This window comes from Vombatus ursinus, unplaced genomic scaffold (assembly GCF_900497805.2).
Source record: "Vombatus ursinus unplaced genomic scaffold, bare-nosed wombat genome assembly UNPS02014801.1, whole genome shotgun sequence".
Classification (NCBI taxonomy): Eukaryota; Metazoa; Chordata; class Mammalia; order Diprotodontia; family Vombatidae; genus Vombatus; species Vombatus ursinus.
The window spans coordinates 27,815,306-27,832,732 of NW_020954579.1; the positions used below are offsets into that span (position 1 = coordinate 27,815,306).

The 17,427-nt window shown below is 37.1% G+C and overlaps 1 protein-coding gene across 1 annotated transcript in view; it reads right to left on the minus strand.

The window, feature by feature from the left end:
- Nucleotides 1-552, minus strand: part of CUNH17orf58 (chromosome unknown C17orf58 homolog) — a 2,465-nt gene extending 1,913 nt beyond the window's left edge. Inside the window, 1 exon segment of the mRNA XM_027873397.1 lies at nucleotides 243-552. Within this exon segment, the coding sequence (XP_027729198.1) occupies nucleotides 243-552 (310 nt within the window).
- Between the last annotated feature and the right edge of the window lie 16,875 nt (nucleotides 553-17,427).

Genomic DNA, 17,427 nt, shown 5'->3' on the forward strand with positions numbered 1-17,427 from the left:
TCAATTTCCATATGGAAAAATAATCTAAAGTAAACTGCCCTGTGCAGTTAACAGGAGCTATTTTTCCAGGAGACAGCAAATCAAAGGAAACATCCAAAGGAAAACAAAAACACCTTCCCCCCAGAGACTGCCTCTGTCTGCCTTTATTGCCTCCATCCCATATTTTCATCTCATCCATGAAATGTGATTTTAAGGAGACATGGACTCGTCTCTTTGTGCCTCGGGTCTTCTCTGAGACCAACGGGAAGAGTGAAGATGTTTCTGGATCTCTCCTGACTCTGCTCCCTTCCCACCCCGCTTAACCCCTGCTCCTGCCTTCTGCAGACTTTTAGAGGGATTACTCTCCACTTTCCCTTGGTAGGGTGCACCAGCTTCAGCCTGCAACTGCAGACACTTCTCAGGAGGCTTCCCTGGAGGCTCAGGCATAGCATCCCCTTCTCCAGGCTCATTAAAACACCCCCCATCAAAGTCAGAGCCTGGGAGCCTAGCAGAGAGACAATTCCGGACAGCTCCCACAGGGCACCGCCTGGAATGCCAGTCCTGCGTTTGCATTCTGTGCGCCTAGCCTGTGCAAAGGTCCCGAGAGGCAGGCGCTCAGCAATCCCTTTTGATACATCAGGCTGCTGGCTCTCTGCTGATGGAACAGCTACTTAACATGCAGCCTTTCCTCTAGCTCTCCCCCCCTGCTCTCTCTTCAGATCATTGTAGTGGCAAGCCTAGAATGAGCATCTCTCTCCTAAGAGGCTGCCAGGGGAAAACACACTCTGGACGCAGGCTGGGCTTCATTCTCAGGGGAACACAAGCCTGAAGTGAGCCTTCCCTTCCTTCACCTCCTCCCAATTCCTTGCTTCTGTCTCCCTCTGTCTCAAGGGTTCTCTGCATTTCACCCTTCTTACCTTTTCTCTCTGTCACTGGGGTTTCTGAGGATGATCCAATGAGCAGACAGAGAAGCCAGAAAGCTCTCTCTGATGGCATTGTGAAGACCACTTTGGCAGTCTCTAAAGCTGAGCTTTCAGCCTTTGCTTTCCTCCCTCAATTCTCCACCCCCGTTCATGCTAATGAGGGGCAGCCTTTGGGGAAACTGGGAATCACTCACTGAACCGACCACTGGAACGAGAGCAAACTGCAAAGTGACCCTTCTACCTACCCTTCTCCCCTAGATGATGGGAATGGGCTCACCTCTTTTCCCTTTTCATTTTCAGTTGGAAGGATTAGATCACAGCCCATGCTCTGAAGAAAGGAGAACATACTAAAGAATTCCCAGAAGTCATCACCAGGATGGTGAAAGATACTGAAACCCTCTCATGCTGGACCAACTAATGCATGAATGTGAAAACATTATTAAGCTCTTACTGTATGTCAAGCACTAGAGACACAAATACTGAATGTAGACAGTCCAGCTCCAGAGGAGTTTACATTTTAGTATCTAGCATCTAACAGAGGTAGATGACGTATATAAAGGGAAAGGTGGCTAGAGAGAAATATTTTCATTTGGAAAGTTAGAGGAATGATCAGTGGAACCACAGAAAAGTAGAGTGACATACCCTTCAAAGTAGTAATATAGTAATAGTATTAGTATGACTATTAGTAATAGTCATAGTAGATTATAAATAGTAAAAATTGTTTAAAAAAAAGTAATAATAGTAGCTCCAGATTGGAAAGAGAGTCAGGGAGAGAAAAGAAAAGAAGGGATTTGCCACCCAAGCAATAGCAAGTCAGCTGGCAAGAAGATGGGGAGAGGATGGTTAAAGTGAAGTATGAGTAGGACTTGAGTGAAATAGCATGCCAAGGGAAGCACACATCAATCAGAAAAGCAGCTTTCCCAGGGCAAGATTCCTTCAACAGAAAGGATTAAGTCATTAGGGCCTGACCTCTGATTCAGCCTGGCAAAGACGGCCTGGTTTGGAGCATCTGAGAACACCTAGGGATGATTTAAGGATTATTTCTCTTTTTTTAAAATAACTGATTTTGATGTATTTTGTTTTTATAATACTTACACTTCCCCCTGCATCCTTCTCTCGAAACCATTTCTTATAATCAAAAAGAAAATTTTAAAGAGGAAAAAAATCAGCAAAACCAACATATATGTATATACATACACACATACATATATGTGTGCATATACATGTGTATGTGTGTGTATGTGTGTGTATTTGTATTTGTGTGTATGTATATAGACATATATGTACATACATATATATATATAATCTGACTTATATGAAGTTTCACATCTATGGACCCACATACATCTACAAAGGAGCACTCCTCTGGATTTCATCATATCTCCACATGTCTTTTCATATATTGTCTTTCTTTGTATTCCCAGTGCTTAGTAAGGTGTCTGAAACATAGTAGGTTCTTCATAAATGTTATTGGCTGCAAGGCACTGTGGTGATCCTGGAGCTACTATTCCTCAAATAAAACTGCCCTTGCCATCAAGAAGCTTAAAAACATTTGTTCAACCTTAAAATGATTTGTAAATGTGAATTGTTATTAATGACAGTGACCCCTAACCTCTAAAAGAGGTTGTTGTCCAGATCTTCGCTCCAGATAGGAAAATTTTCTAAGTAGAGCTATCCAGCAGTGGAAGAGTCTGACTCAAATGGGAGTAAACACTTTGTCACTATAGGTCATAAACCGGATTCAGGATTACCATCTGTCAGGAATACTGTAATGGGGTTCCTATGAAAAATGAGAGGCTGGTCTACAAGTCTGCCTTCCAATTCAATTATTCTGACGTCTGGGATATATCTGTCCTCTTCAATATACATATATTTCCTGAGCTCACTATCCCCAGGCAAAGTACTTTATGGATAGCAGGAGCTTAGTGTTTGGTTAGTTGAATTGAAAAGCATCAGACCAAAACATAGACTTGTTTTATTTAAATGTTGCTTGAACATGGGCATGGGCAAAGCTTCAATTCCTGATTCCAATTCCTGTATTGGTTTAGTACATGTGGCCCCAAAAAACAGGCTTGGGCTTTTGGTCCATTTTGTTTGTCCTTTTTAGTGCTAGATTCAGGCAGTAGAATCCCTGGACCCAGACTCAAGCCATGGTGGTCTTGGAAACAGGGATACAGTGTGGATGTTGCAGTCAGCTCATAAGGGAAGCCCTGAGAATCCAGTCTGCTGGGATGCAAGCCCAGGGAGCTTTGGATCTAGAACTTGATAGGATTGTATAATAGAGGAACTGAGTTAAGTTGGGAACCTAATCTCTTTCTCCTCCTCAAAGGCTAAGCTGGTATAAGGCAGGAGGGGAATGGAAGGATTATGCCTCCCACATGTTAGGGGAAAAGCTGTAAATTTGTACTTGCCATACCTTTGAAGTAAATACTCCTTTGCAAAAGCTAATTTGTTAAGTGGCTGAAAGGAACTGGGGTACAGGTGACCTTCCAAAATTGAGGAAATACAATTGGTGGGGTTGAAGCAATAGGAGTCAGGGTAGTCATTGTGATATGTGGGACCTTGTCTGGGATAAAATTGGGCTTTCACATTTGTAGGGACACTTAGAGAAATTCTCCACCTGAGAGTTTTTATTTTAGATACTCTAGACTTCAGAGATCCTAGAGAAATTGGCCAAAAAAATAATAATAATAGGTGATCTGGGCATGCTCAAAGCCCTGGAACATTTTGCTTTGAATATACTTTGTATTTGCTAACTGTTTACATGTATTCCTCCAAGACAATATAAGCTCAATATAAGCTCCTTGAGGGTAGGGACTGTTCTGTTTTTGTCTTTGTATCTCTAGCACCTATTCCAATGCCTCAGCACAAAATAAATATTTAATAAATGTTTGCTGAATTGAATTAAAATTACCTTTCACCTTTGGAAAATTGTTCTCAAAATGCTAAAGGTTGGAATATCCAAGTATAATCATGCCCAGAGTTCATTTGATCTGATGTTGTTCAGTTATGTCTGACTCTTTGTAACTCCATTTCTGGTTTTCTTGGTAAAGATGCTGGAGTAGTTTGTCATTTCTTTCTCCAGCTCATTTTACAAATGAGGAAACTGATGCAAACAGGGTTAAGTGACTTGCCTAGGGTCACACAGCTACTAAGTGTTTGAAGCCAGATTTTAACTTAGGTCTTCCTGACTCCAGACCAGGTAGTCTATCCGCTGTGCCACCTAGCTGCCCCACACACATGATTAAAAAAATACCAATTTCTATGATACAAAAAGGAGTAAGAAAAAAAACAAAATCTACATGGGAGGAAAAATACAGAAAAAACTGAAAATAAGCCATTTTATGGTATTAAATAGAAATAGGTTAACAAATAGTTTTGACCTTTAAAATTTATTTGTTGCATTTAAAGTCTGAACTGTCTCCCTCCTTCCCTTCCTCCTCACCCTGTACTAGAGAAGGCCATCATCTGATACAGATTTATAAATATAAGTAAAACCATACTATGCATACTTCTATTTATCAGTTCTTTCTCTGGAGGTGGATAGCATCTTCATAGGTTATTTATAGTTGATTTGGATATTTATAGTTGCTAATTCTATATACAACATTCTCTCTGTTCTGCTCACTTCACTTTTCATTATTTCATGCAAGTCTTCCCATGATTTTCTAAAACCAACCAGCTCATCATTTCTTACAGCTCAGTAGCATTCCATCATGATCATATACCACAATTTGTTTAGCCATTCCCCAATTGACGGGCATCTCTTCAGTTACCAGTTCTATGCCACCACAAAGAGAGATGCTATAAATACTTAGAACATAAAGGTCCTTTCATTTTTTCTGTGATCACCTTGGAAAACATACCTAATAGTGATATTGCTAGGTCAAAGGGTATATATATTTTTAGAACTCTTTGGGCATAATTCCAGATTGCTCTCCAAAATGTTTGGATCACTTCACAATTCCACTAACGGTGTATTTATGTCCCAATTTTTCCATATTTCCTCCATTTGTCATTTTCCCTTTCTATCATTTTAGTCAATCTAATAGATGTGAGATGACATCTCAAAGTTGTTTTAATTCACATTTCTCTAATCAATAATGACTTAGAGCATTTTTTCATATGACTATATATAGTTTTGATTTCTTCTTTGAAAAGCTGCCTTTTCATAACCTTTGACCATTTGTCAATTGGGGAAATGACTCATGTTTTTATTGATTTGACAAAGTTCTATATATATTTGAGATGTGAGACCTTTATCTGAGAAACTATCCATAAAATTTCTCCCCCCATTTTCCTGCTTACTTCCTAATCTTGGCTACTTGGTTTTATTTGTACAAAATCTTTTTAATTTAATGTAATTTAAATTACCCATTTTACATCTCACAATACTCTTTATCTCTTGTTTATTCATAAATTCTTCTCCTACCCATAAGTCTAATAGGTAACATGTTCCATGTTCTTCTAGTTTTCTTATAATGTCTCCTTTTATGTCGAGATCATGTACCCATTGTGACTTTATCTTGGTAAATGGTGTGAGATATTGATCTATACCCAATTTTTTCCAGACTGCTTTCCAATTTTCCCAACAATTTTCACCAAATAGTGTATCCTTATCCTCAAAGCTTAAATCTTTACATTTGTCAAATACAAAGTTACCATAATAATTTACTACTGTGAATTGTATGTCTACTATTTCTTAGCCAGTACCAATAGTTTTGATAATTACTGTCTTATAATACAGTTTAAGATCTGGTATAGATCATTCTTTCATTAACTCCTTTGATATTCTTGACTTTTTGTTCTTCCAAATGAATTTTGCTAATTTTTTTAGTTCAATAAAATAATTTTTTGGTAGTTTAATTGGGATGGCATTGAATAAGCAGATTAGTTTAGGTAGAATTATCATTTTTAGTGCATTGATTCTGTCCACCCATAAACAATTAATATTCTCCAATTATTTAATATGACTTTATTTATATAAAAAGTGTTTTATAATTATGTTCATGTACTTTTTAGGTTTGTCTTGGCAGCTATACTCCCAGGTGTTTTATACAATGCACAGTTATTCTAAATGGAGTATCTCTTACTATCTCTTCTTGCAGGATTTTGTTGGTGATATACAGAAATGCTGAAGAATTATGTGGGTTTATTTTATATCCTGCTGCTCTGCTAAAAATTATTAATTATTTCAACTAACTTTTTAGTTGAATTTCTAGGATTTTCCAAGTATATCATCATATCTTTGGCAAAGAGAGATAGTTTACATTTCTATCTGTAGTTCATTTAGCTTTTTTTTTTAAACGCAATTGGGATTAAGTGACTTGCCCAGGGTTACACATTTAGTAGTGTTTGGTCTGAGGTCAGATTTGAACTCAGGTTCTCCTGACTTTAGGGCTGGTGCTCTATCCACTGTACCACCTAGCTGCCCCTAGATTTTCTTTTAAAAATTTGGATGCTATAGCATTTGGTGCTTATAGGTTTAGTATTGACATTACTTCATTGTCTACGGTACTTTTTACCATAATGTAGTTTCCCTGTTTATCTCTTCTAATTAAGTCTATTTTAGCTTTAACTTTGTCTGAGATCATGCTTACTACCCCTGCTTTTTTTTTGTTTTGCATCAGCTGAAGCATAATATATTCTTCTCCACTCCGTTATTTTTACCCTATGTGTATTTCTCATTTTTGAACATGTTTCTTATAAACAACATATTGTCAGCTTCTGGTTTTTGATCCATTCTGCTATTTCCATTTTATGGGTGAGTTCATCCCATTCACATTCAAAGTCATAATCATTAGTTGTGTGTTTCCCTCTATCCTATTTTTCATCACTGTTTATTCTTCTTTCCCTTTCTTTTTACCCTATCCCTCCTCAAATGTCTAATTGACTTCTAACCACTGCTTCCTTAATCTGCACCCCTTCTAAGAATCTCTCACTTATCCTCTCCTCTTGCCCTACTATTCCTTCATCTACACTTTTAAGAGTTTCTCCCTTCTAGTATATTGCCTCACCCTCCTATTTCTCTGTAAGTTAAGAGAATTTTTATACCTTTCTAGATGTATATGTTATTCCCTCTTTAACCCAGTTCTGATGAGAATAGTGTTCTAGCACTCCCCATACTTCACTCCCTCCTGCCTCCACTGTAGCAGTTCTTCCATTCACACCTCATCTGCAGAGATAATTGCTCCATTTCACCTTTCCCTACCCAATTTTATTTTTGAGGATCATCCCATCATTCTCAACTCAACCCCGAGCCTTCTATCTATACATGCTCTTTCAAACTGCCCAAGTAATGATAACATTCTAAAGAGTTAAAGATAATATTTTCCCATATAAGAACTAAGGATTTTGACCTTATTAAGTCCTGTTATAGTTGGTCTTTAATGTTTACCTTCTTATGTTTCTCCTTAGTCTAGTAGGTCAAATTTTCCATTTAATTCTGGTCTTTTCTTCACAAATGCCTGAAAGTTCTTTAGTTCAGTAAATATCCTTTTTTTTTCCCCATTCATACATAATTTCTCTGGGGAAGTTATTATTGGTTGCAAGCCCAGCTCCTCTGTTCTTCAGAATATATTGTTCCATGACCTCCAGTCTTTAATGTAGAAGCTGCTAAATCCTGTTATCCTAACTGTAGCTCCATAGTATTTAAATTTTTTTTCTAGTTGCTTATAGTATTTTCTTTTTGACCTGGGAGCTTCCAAACTTAGCTATGATGTTTCTGTGAATTTTCATCTTAAGATCTCTTTCAGGTGGTGATTAGGGAATTTTTTTTTCTATTTATGTTTTCCCCTCTTGTTCTTAAACTTGAGAACAATTTTCCTTAATAATCTCATGAAGTATAGTATCTAGGCTCTTTTTTTAATCATAAATTTCAGGTACTCCAACAATTCTTATGTTGCCTCTCCTTGATCTGTTCTCTAGGTCAGTTGTTTTTCTAATGAGATATTTCACATTCTCTTCTATTTTTTTCATTCTTTTGATTTTTTTTGGTTTGTTTTTGTTTTTTGTTTTTGGCAGTGGGGTTAAGTGACTTGCCCAGGGTCACACAGCTAGTAAGTGTTATGTGTCTGAGGCCAGATTTGAACTCAAGTCCTCCTGACTCCAGTGTTCTAACCACTGCACCACTTAGCTGCTACTTGATTTTGTTTTATTATTTCTAGGTGTCTTATGAAGTCATTAGCTTCCCCTTGCCTAATTCTAATTTTCAAAGAGTAATTTTGTTTCTAAAGTGTTTGGATCTCTCTTTCCAATTGTTTGATTTTCTTTTCATAGTTTTCTTGATTTTCTTTCATTCCTTTTATTTTTTTCCCTAATTTTTCCTCAACCCCTCTTGTTTGATTTTTGAAGTCAATTTTAAGCTACTCAAAAAACTCTTTTGGGGCTTATGACCATTTTGCTTTTTTCTTTGAGATAGAAGTAGCTATTTTAACTTTACTCTCTTCTTTTGTGTTTGAACCCAGATCTTCCCCATCACCATCGTAGCTATCTATGGTTGGTTCTTTCTCTTTTGCTTAATTATTATTACTAGTATCTTCATCATCATTATTTATCTATTCATTCATTTATTTATTTATTATATGTCACTTAACTTTGTGTTACAGACACTAACTACTGGGTGGGGTGGGGAGAATCAGGACAGGCTTCCTGTAGCATTTAGCACTTGAGCTAAGCCTTGAAGGAAACTAGGTCCTCAAGGATTGGGAGTATATGCCTGGTTTGAAAGAGAGCAGATATAATGTGGTATTTTAAGACAGTGCAGTGAAGGAAAAATGATATGCAGTAAACCTGGAAAGGAAGGCTGTAGTCAGATCATGACAAGTTTTAAAACTGAAGAGATCTTTGCATTTTATCCTAGAGTCAACAGAGAGCCAATAGCATTTCTTGAGCAGGGGAATGATATGGTTAGTTTTTTGCTTTGTTTTTTGTTTTTGTTTTTTTAGCTAGGCAACGGGGTTAAGTGACTTGCCCAGGGTCACACAGATAGTAAGTGTTATGTGTCTGGGACTGGATTTGAACTCAGGTCCTTCTGAATCCAGGGCCAGTGCTCTATCCACTGTGACACCTAGCTACCCCTTGATATGGTTAGTTTTAAGAATATCACTTTGGTAGTTGTGTGGAGGATGGACTGGAAAGGGGAGCAGCATGAGAAAGGGAAAACAACTAAAGACTACTAGAAAAGTATAGGTGATGGAGGGATGAGGACCTAAGTGACTTAGAGTATTGGGCTATACAAGTGAAGAGAAGGAGACAGATTCAAGGGATGTAGTAGTGATTGAATCAACTTGGCAACTTCTAGGATACATGGAATGAAGATACATGACTGAGGTTGTGAACTTGATGACCAGAAAGATGGTGGTATCCTTTAGAAAAACAGGGAAGTTCAGAAGAAGAAAGGTAATGTATCCTATCGTGAACATGTTGAGTTTGAGGTGCCTAAGGTACATAAAGTTGAAGAGATAGGACTGGAATTCAGGAGAGTTATAGGGACTGGAAATATAGATCTGGCAGTTATCTACCTAGAGTTAAAAGTTGAACCCAAGGGAGATCATGAAATCACCTAGAAAGAAGAGAACAAGGCCCAGGCCAGAGTCCTCAGATATACACAGTGTAAGGGTAATGTTCCTGCTAAGGAGAGAAGGCATGACTAGAGAGGTAGGAGAAGAATCAGGAAAGAGCAGTACCTGAAAACCCAGAGAGAAGAAGTTTTCAAGGATGAGGGGGATAATTAATAGTAAAAAATGCTAGAGAGAGACCAAGAAATGCAAAGCTAAGAAATACAGGGCCTTGGGGCTAGGAAATAGATGAAACTCAGCTAGAAAGGAAGGATAATTTCATCAACCAGTAATGGGCTACTATGGGGTATTTATGTATTTTCTACATCTTCTGAGGGATAAAATAAAGACTGCACAATGCTGCCTTGTTAAGGTGAGTACTTGCACAGGAGAAGGGAATGGGCAAAATGTCATAAGGGTTTAGCTATTCTTTACACTGCAAGGGCTGTCCATAGTTAAAGCTTTTCTGTATTGGTTCATTTCCATTATAAATAAGAAAGTAACTAATAATAACTGGCATTTATATAGTGCTTTAAAGGTTTTAAAACCAATTTACAATATTATCCTCACTGCAACTAAGGTGTAGGTGCTATTATTACCTCATTTTGTAGATGAAGAAGCTGAGGCAGATAGGTTAAGAGACTTACCCAGGCTCATACAGTTAATAAGTATCTGAGATTAGATATGAACTCAAGGCTTCTTAAATCAAGGTCTAGCACTCTATCCACTGAGCCACCTAGGTCCCTGTAGTTCCTTTCCACATCTTTCAGCATTGGTATTCTAACCAGGGGTAGAGAAAAAGTAGCCTTTGGGCTATCCAGGCATAAATACAAATATTCCTTGCTTTCTAGAATAAATGTATTTCCACTGAATTGGCTATAAAACAAATCCTATTTTCCTCTGGATGTTAATTAGAAATAAGTCTGTAATGACAGAATTCCCATAAAATAAAGGAAAGAAGAGTGATAACCTGATGGCATGTTGTCCATTGGCAATCTACAAGCAACAGCAAGTGTTCTACTGAATAGTTCATTTTCCCTAGGCTTTCTCCTCTCTTTCAGATTCTACTTAATACAAAGTAATTTCCTTTAGACACTGACTCGGTATTTCTATTTCACAGACTTTCTCTTCCTTTTATGTATGTAGTTGTACTCTACTCATGCATTCTAGGCTGCAGTACCACACTTCACCAGATGGTGTCAGTATTTAATACATAATGTATTCAAGGTGTGTGTGTGTGTGTGTGTGTGTGTGTGTGTGTGTGTGTGTGTGTGAAAATGTGCCTATATTATTTTAGGCTTCTGTTTCAAAAAAACGAATTCACTCCCCTTCTTATCAATTATTCAAATTAAAATTTCTCATAGAATAAATATAGACAAAGCACTTCTTTGTTGAAAGAGATTCTTAGAGATCATAGTTCAACCACCTTATTTTAGGAGCTAATTCCCTCGACCAGTTAAGCAATATGAAGATATCTGTGCCAGATTGAAAATAATACATAAACAAAAACCCTATTATAGTAGATGCTTTTACAAGGAATACTTTTGTAAAAATAAAACTATTTTGCGCCTTCATTGGTGGATCAATTATTTGTTGTGATGAAGTACACACAGTGTGCCTCAAAAAAGTCTTGGTGCAATTTTAAACTTTAATAAGCTTAATAACAACTCTGAGGTTCTACCTCCCGTTGATAAAATTGGCAAAAATAACAAAAAAAAAGAAAAGAAAAATTGTTGGAGGGAATGTGGAAGGATAAGTACACTGAACACCAACAGTGGTTGGTAGAGTCATAAATTGTTCAGATCTTGGGAAACAATTTAGAATTGTATTCAGAGTCACTAAACAACAGATAACCTCTGATCCAGTCATAGCACTTTTTGTTGTTCAATCACATCCAACTCCTCTTGACTCTATAGACCACAGAACTTCAGGTCCTTTAGACCTGAGGGGCTCTTCTTCTGATGTCATATCTTTTAGCATTTTAATACCATTCATGGGGTTTTCTTGGCAAAGATATTGGAGTAATTTGCCATTTCCTTCTCTGGTGCACATCTTTTGTCAGAATTCTCCTCTATGACCTGTGCATCCTGGGTAACCCTGCATGGCATAGCTCATCGCTTCATTGAGCTATGCAAGACCCTCTGCCACAAAAAGGCAGTGATCCAAGGAGGGAGCCATACCACTAACCTGTGGTCTATACTCCAAAGAGATCCAAAAAGAGGAAAAAGACATATAGGTACAAAAATATTCAGAGCAGCTCTTTTCCTGGTGGCAAATAATTGGAAACTAAAGGAGTACCCATCAACTGGAAAATAGTTAAACAAGTGATGGAATACTATTGTGCTGTATGAGGTAACAGGATGATTTCAGAGAAACCTGGAAAGATTTGTACAGAACAGTAGCATTTCATCACATTCACATACCGTAAGTTGTTTAATTGATGGGACCTGATGCAAAGTGAACAGAACCCAGAGAACAATTTATATATTAACAGCATTGTTGTAAAGACAAACAACTTTGAAAGACACGAGAACTCTGATCAACACAATGACCAACGACAATTCCAAAGCAGTCATGATGAAACACAGTGCCTGCCTCTTGAGAGAGAGGTGATGGACTCAGAGTACAGAGACACATTTTTTGGACATGGTCAATGCAGAAATTTTTTGCTTGACTATACATGTTTGTGAAAGAAGTTTTGGTTTGGTAATTTGTTTTTTGGGAAGGAGAAAAGGTAGATGTTCATTTGAAAATAAAATTTAAATAAGAAAGGATTTATATATGCACAAAAACATTTATAGTGGCACTTGTTATATCCAAGAACTGGAAACTAAAGGGATGACATCATCTGAGGAATGGTTGAAAAAATTATTGCATATGAATGTAATGGAATAATATTACACCAGAGGAAACTTTGCAAGGGATGATTTCAGAGAAACATGGGGAAAAATTTATGAGTTAATGCAAAGTGAAGTGAGCAGAAATAGAAAAGCAATTTATATAGTACAAAAATACTGAAAAACACAAGCAGCTTTGAAAGACTTAAGAATTCTGTCAATTTAATGACAAAACATGATTCTAGAGAATTGATGATGAAGAATGCTATTCACAACTTGACAGAGAAGTGATAGAATTAAAATGCAAAGTAAATGCATCTTTTTTTGATGTGGCCAATGTGGGGATTTGTTTTTACTCAGGTATTCCTATTTGTTATGAGCTTTGCATCTTATTTTTTCCAGTGGGGGAAAGGAGGAGAGAGAAAACAAATGCTTGCTGATTAAAAAAAATTAAAAGAAAAAAAAGAAATTATGAAAGGGACAAATTAGAAAAAAAAACAACCTAGAAGGGCTTATATGAACTGATATAGAGGAAAGTGAACAGAATCACAATTTATACAAGGGGATCTTAATTTTTTTGTTTGTGTAATGAACCATTTTGGCAGTCTAGTAAAGCCTATGGACTCCTCAGAATAATATCTGTTGCCTACATTCATAATTGAAGGAAATGCTAAATTTTAGTTAGAGGTTAGTGAAAAGATGTAATTTTTTTTCCCATCCAATTTAATGAAACCCCTGAAACCTATTCACAATGTGAGCCATCTGTGGACCCCAGGGTAAGAACCCCTGCTTTAAACAATGACTAGCACATTGTAATGATTACATGTAGTTGTAATACAGAATCCAAGATCATCCACTGTATCCCAGGCCATTTACAGTCATGCTGACATTTGTCCTGCCCATGGGCTCTGATGACTCTGGAAGAGAGAGTGAGGCTAATGACTTTGTGCAACTCTGTCTCTTAATGCACTTAAATTTAATGCACATGTAAGTCAAAACATCATCCAATGATATCATTGGTCCTCTTTGAAAACAAAGAATGAACAACAATTTCTTTCCTTCCTTCTTCCCATTCTTCCTTCTTTCCTTCCTCCCTCCTTTCCTTTTTTCCTCCCTCCCTTCTTCCTTTGCTCCCTTCTTCTTTCCTTCTTTCCTTCCTTCACCGCACAATGCTTTGCACATAGTAAATACTTACTAAATGTTTCAATTAAACTGAATTCTCTTACTGTAAGTTGTCCTAGAATAGTGCTTGGCACATGACTGGCTTAATTAATGCTTTTTTCCCCTAAATTTTTAATGACCATATTTCCCCCTTCTTCCCTCACAATTTAAAATGTGGTCATTTAATATCTAGTGGCTCATACTCCACTGATACATTGGTACATAATTTAGCTTCATAGACCTCAAATTCAATTTGATTTTGGAGTAACTCATAATGGAAACAAAGTTTTTCAGCAGTAAGTTTGTGTTTGAAATAGAACTTTCTATTGCTCTGATGAGATTTCCAGAAAAAGATACTATACCTAAAGTTGAGACAATAGATAACATGTTAAACAGTGTATTGCCTGTATTCCAAACCTTTACATAGCAACTATGTTTTTAAATTAGGAAACTTTGCATCATGTACAGTAACTCTCCCACTCTGAAACTTCATAGTATAAAAAATACTATGTTATACAATGGGATTAAAATATAGATTCAGATCCTGAGAAGGCTTTTGAAAAAAACAAAGAATTACTTAACTACTCTAAAGAAAATGTGTACTAATTCTCCACCTGTCTACTTCTGGTATAAACCAATACATTTGCAGTGAGATTGGTCCTAGATAGCAATCTGGGAGGTGAATGGAGAGTAAGGAAGAGAATAAGATGAAGAGACTGCATAGTCCCATATATTCTTGAAATATTCAATAAACATTTTATTAAGCAGGACCTATATGCTAGGCACTATGCTAGGTACTAGGAAAAAGGGAAGGGTCCTATGATTTCACTTGTATAGGGAACTTTCTGGTAAGGAAGCTTTCTCTCCCAAGCCAGGTTGCCCCTTCCTGTAATTTGTGAAGTCACTTACCAAGGTCACATAGTCAGTTTGTGGCAAAGGCAGGACTTGAATCCAGGTCTTCCTGGCCCCAATGACAACTGTACCCTCTATTCTATGCTGCCTTTCTGATATTCTTGATACTGCTGAAAAAGAAAAAAAGCAAATTAATAACATATCCTATGATTTAGGCTCAAGTCTCCCTGAAACAATTTTATTTAATATACCATCAATCTAAGCCATTTCTAGTTTGGAGAGAGAGCTGTACAAACTGGCATCATTCCCCATGCCCTCTGGAATGATCCTCTGCAGTAAGACAATTTGAGGTAACATTTATAGGAAATCTTGAACAAGATTCAAGGAAAAGATCATAATATGTTAAAATACAGTTTGGGGTTAATATTCCAGAGTTGTTACCACTCAGTTTCTTCCTTGACCATTTCCCCTTAAGAGTTTCTTTCTGCTATCAATATCTTAACCTTGACTTTCAAAAGGGAAGACTTTTCTCCCCCAGGTGGATCATTTTGTCTATCACTTGCTAGGTGAGGATGCAATGATCTTACCTAGACCAAAGTTAAGTTTGGTTATCACTTTTACTCCATGTGAAAAGAAGATCTTAGCTATTGTTCTTCCTACTTTCCAAAAGGGATAAGTCTTGAAAAGGGTTTGGGGCTGCAGAAATAACATTTCCTAATATTTAACTTAACTCAAAAGACAGTTTTTTAAAAAAAAATTTTGAACAATGCAAAGATGAAAATGAAACAGTTCTTGTCTTCAAGAAACTTACATCCTGGGGGAGAGGGTGGAATAATATATATGCAAATGTCAATGCAAAAATCTATACAGATCTATGGGGAGAGCAATGATAACTGTAGAGATCAGGAAAATTCTTATGTGGGAGGTTCATCAAGTAGTAAAATCATCATTTCAGAGCTGGAAGGGATCTTAGAAGATTTAAGGAAAAACACTTTTATTTTACAAATGAGGTACCTCTTCCCTCCCTAAGGAAGTCATATACCTTCTCCCTTCCGCCAATAAACAGGATCTCCTTGGCCTTTTCATTCTTTCTTTTCTATTATAGATGCAGGAAGTGGGAGACTTTCAAGGGCCAGGAGCATTGGGAATCCAGGAAACTAAGGTGAATGTTGCAGCCAGCATAGCACTGAGATCTTAAGAAATACAGAGCGATAATCTGTAGTTATCTTTGAGGTTCTAGCCCATCAAAAGCTGCCTTTGAACATGAACTTGGTGGGAACAATGCTATCTAGGACCCTAATCTCAAAACCTAGGTGTATAAGGACTATGCTCCTGGGGTATTGAGGAAAAATGTTTGCATATTTGTTCTTACTATATCTGTGAAGTAAATATGCCTTTGTAAAAGCTACCTGGTGTTCAATAGTTAAATGAAACTGGGGTGGTAGTTATTGGCCCCCTGAAAACAGGGGGAACATAGCCAATGGGGCCTTAAGATGTTGGCAAAAAAAAAAAAGGAACACTTACAAACTCCTCAAAGAAAACTAGAACCTTGAGGAGACAATGTAGCTTTTCATCTAATTTTACATAACGTAATAATATATATGCATATAATTCTATAAGAAAAACCAAATGTTACAGAAAAGTAAAATGGGCTACCTGGGGGAAAAGCTGTTCTCAGGAGTAACCTGGTAAATGTTTAACAACTAGCTCTCCAGGGGAAAAAATGTATGCACATTTTAAATTTAATCTGCATTATTCACTTTTTCTCCAACACTTTCTTAAGTCTAGACCTGGGGTGGGGAATCCCAGGAGACAATTAACAACATAATAAACCAAGTCTGATTTGGAGCCTTTGCTAAGTAAATGCTAACACTGAAAATGTAGCCATCAGCTCTCTCTAGCCTTTATAAGTTAACTCCAACACACCCCTAGATATCCTCCAACAGGAGAGGAGCTACTTATCCTAGATGTCTATGCAGCATTTCACACTCAGCCACTCTCTCCTCTAAGATATTATCTCCTTAATGGGTTTTCCTGACACGGCTTTCTCTTGGTTCTCTCGCCTACCTTTGCATTTTATAGAGCCTCAGGAATCATCTAGTCCAACACATATCTTACATTTCTGAATTTTTGTAGTGGGTAGAGAACCAGCCTGGAAGCCAGGAAGACCGTGCCTTTGATACATACTGGCTGTTTCCTCCACTCAGGAGTTGCCTACATCAATGAAATTACAAGTCCCCTAAGCCTCATTTCTATACTCACTAAACTAGGGGGGAAATATGTATAAATATAAGAAATTAACTTTTGCAATATACATAATTTATAACTTGGGGACTGCCTGCAGAGTGCACAAATGAAATCCAAATCAAATGCTACTTTATATGACTATGATAGAGTTCAATTGCAATTTCTTGTTTCCTAACTCTCAAACCAATGGATAATTAGCAATAATAATAATAGCCAGCATTTCTATGTCCTCTAAGGTTTACAAAATCTTTTACATGTTAGACCATTTGATCCTCCCAATATGCCCATGAGGTAAGCACTATTATTAGCACAATATTACAGATGAGGAAACTAAAGCTAAGAGCAGTTAAGTGACTTGCCGATGGTAGTACAGCTAGTACGTGTTGTGATTTGAAATCAGGACTTCCTGACTTCAAGTCTAGCACTGTAACCATTATGTTACCTAGTTGCCTCAATAGAGATATATTTAGTTGAATGTCTCCAATAAGAGACCAAATTCTATGCACAATTGTTATAAAAGAAGAGGGAAAAGAGTTGGATCCTGGGTCAGAGGACCAGGATTCACATCCTGAGCTCTGCCATGTACCATTTGTGTGAACTTTGGCAAGTCACAACCAATATTTGCCATTTTTGTTGCATGCATATCTGTTGAGCATGACACCCAGGATTCTAGACCTGTTGGAAGTTCAGGAACTGACCTACAAGACCCATGTAATGCTTGGGATTTTAAGGTAGTCCTGTGATTCTTACATTCTCTCTCCTTGACTTGTTTAGAAAACCAGTTGTATTTGATATGAGATGCTTTACATTTTCTGATGTTTTCACAATCTTTTGATTCAAGTATTTCTAATTTTCAAAGTGTATTTTACT